This window comes from Cyphomyrmex costatus, unplaced genomic scaffold (genome assembly GCF_001594065.2).
Source record: "Cyphomyrmex costatus isolate MS0001 unplaced genomic scaffold, Ccosl1.0 scaffold701, whole genome shotgun sequence".
Lineage (NCBI taxonomy): Eukaryota > Metazoa > Arthropoda > Insecta > Hymenoptera > Formicidae > Cyphomyrmex > Cyphomyrmex costatus.
Genome location: NW_017280269.1, coordinates 17,852 through 20,215, shown reverse-complemented (window position 1 = coordinate 20,215; position 2,364 = coordinate 17,852). Strand labels below are relative to the sequence as shown.

The window sequence follows — 2,364 nt, the reverse complement described above, 5'->3', positions numbered from 1 at the left end:
ATGGGTATACAAAAATCACCATCATATAAAGATTTTTGGTCTAATAATCCTCAGCTTCATAATTCTTACATATCTCCTCTGATGACTGTAAATCGTTTTAGTTTTTTTTTGTCTCATTTGCACATAAACGATAATTCAAAAGTACCAAAAAAAGGTGATCCTAACTATGATAAGCTATACAAGTTGAGACCACTTTTAGATGAGCTTTCACAAACTTTTAAACATTGCTGGAAGCCAGGAAAATATCAGTCAATTGACGAGTCAATGATTAAGTTCAAAGGAAGAAGTAGTATGAAGCAATATATGCCGGCAAAACCAATCAAACGTGGCTATAAATGCTGGACCCGAGCCGATGAATCTGGATATATTTGCGAATTTCAAATATATATTGGAAAAACGGAAAGTACTGAGAAACAATTGGGAAGCCGTGTCGTGAAAGATCTCGTACGTGAACTAATTGACGGCAATCACCAGGTGTTTTTTGATAATTTTTTTACTGGAGTCGAACTTATGTTGTCTTTGAAAGAAGATAACATTTTTGCATGCGGTACAATACGACCCAATCGTTCTGGATTACCCAAAAGTGAAAAGTCGGAGAAAAAAATGAACGTCGGAGAGTATGAATTCAAAACTACAAGTACAGGTCTCAGCTGGGTGAAATGGATGGATAAGAAACCGGTTCAATTCTTATCAAACTATCATGATCCATCTAAGGTAACTGTGGTAAATCGTCGACAAAAAGATGGGTCTCTAAAAGCCGTCAACAGTCCTTTAACAGTAATTAAAAAGTCTCAACAGTGATTTATTCAGATTACAATAAGCATATGGGCTACGTCGACTACGCTGATCGACTACTCGCATGTTACAAAATTGATCGCAAATCCAAAAAATGGTGGTTCAGACTGTTTTGGAACTTTCTCGATCTTACGGTCACAAATTCATTTATTTTGTACAAAACGAGAGATATAAAACCGATGTTGACTTTGAAGAAATTTCGATTATTACTGGTAGACAACCTAGTTGGACACAAAATTCCTCATCGTAAAGGTAGAAAGCGTCAATCTCATACCTCAGATAATTCAGAACACGCTAAACCTCAAGTATCTGTAGAAAAAAGATACTCTCAGGTAGCTCATATGCCTGTATTCACGGAAAACTCAAAAAGATGTGCTCATTGCAGTACGAGAACTGAGCAGAAAACAACAAAATGGATATGTACGACCTGCAATGTACCATTATGCCTTTTGCCTAACAGGAATTGCTTTCAAAGTACCATACCTAACTTATAATTGAAACAAAAAAATAACAAGACTTCAATTACAATGATTTCCCGTCAATTTCAGAAAAACAAAATTTTAAAATAAATAAAATATATATAAAGAAGGAAGAAAAACACAAAAAATATAGAAAATAAACAAAACAAAAAAAAATAAAAAAAGATAAAAAAATGGAGCTAGAACTCTTCACGTCCACGTCGTTAGCTCTGGGTAATGAGAAAGAGTAAATTTTTAAATAATGTTTCGCATCATTGATCCAAAAAAATTTCGATTACACAATTTTACTATTATTATCGCAGTTTTACATGAATCGCCGCAATTTTAAATCCGCAGTTTTGAATTTTGAAAATCTGAGATCGGATTCGTCATCAGCGACCCCGAAAACCCCCGAGTAGCAAATTTTGTTCAAAAAGGAGGCATTTCTAAAATTTTTGTCCGCCATATTGGATCTGCCATTTTGAATTTGGTAAAAGTAACGACAGATTCGTAATCAGCGACCCCGAAAACCCCCGAGTAACGATTTTCAACTGAATTGCGTGAATAGAAAAATGCGTGACTCAAAGGGTTAAGATATTGCATGATTAAAAATAAGTAAATGCAAACATGGAAATTTACTCCATAATAAGGTATCTTATTAATTATAATATTAATAATAATAACTAATAAAATATTTTATTAATTATATATTATTTTAAATTAATTAATTTCAGAATTCAGTTGTCAAAGGGCAAATGAGAGTAGGTACGACGTTGTTGTTGTTACGCAAATACAATAAAAATTGATAGATTTACTCGATATCAATTTATTCAAAAATTCGAACGTTTTGGTTCATTTTGAACCTTCCTCAGCTAATACAATTATTCAATCATCAATTCAACATACGTACATTCTTGTCACATATGTCACATCACATTGCTTGATGAGATGTTCCAATTCTAAAAATATTATTTATGTCATTTATCATATATAACACAATTGAAACCAATCTGAAGTAACATACCTCACAAGATACAAAAACATAATTTCAGAATGTTATATAATTTTAAGAATTTCCTTAATTCTAAATTTTAACTATTCGCTATAATTG

At 32.4% G+C, this 2,364-nt stretch overlaps 2 protein-coding genes across 2 annotated transcripts; both read left to right on the top strand.

Annotated features, from left to right (window-relative positions):
* LOC108780505 (piggyBac transposable element-derived protein 4-like) lies at window positions 1–801 on the top strand. Its single transcript, XM_018548252.1, has one exon. It carries the CDS (start codon window positions 1–3, stop codon window positions 799–801), a length of 801 nt encoding a protein of 266 aa, XP_018403754.1.
* Window positions 802–824: 23 nt separating this feature from the next.
* Window positions 825–1,289, top strand: LOC108780504 (piggyBac transposable element-derived protein 4-like). The gene has a single exon (XM_018548251.1). The coding sequence runs from the start codon at window positions 825–827 to the stop codon at window positions 1,287–1,289; it is 465 nt and encodes a 154-aa protein (XP_018403753.1).
* Window positions 1,290–2,364: the final 1,075 nt, after the last annotated feature.

Excerpts from the sequence above, each read along its gene's own strand:
- LOC108780504 (XM_018548251.1), top strand. The coding sequence starts at position 825 with ATGGGCTACGTCGACTACGCTGATCGACTACTCGCATGTTACAAAATT.
- LOC108780505 (XM_018548252.1), top strand. The coding sequence starts at position 1 with ATGGGTATACAAAAATCACCATCATATAAAGATTTTTGGTCTAATAAT.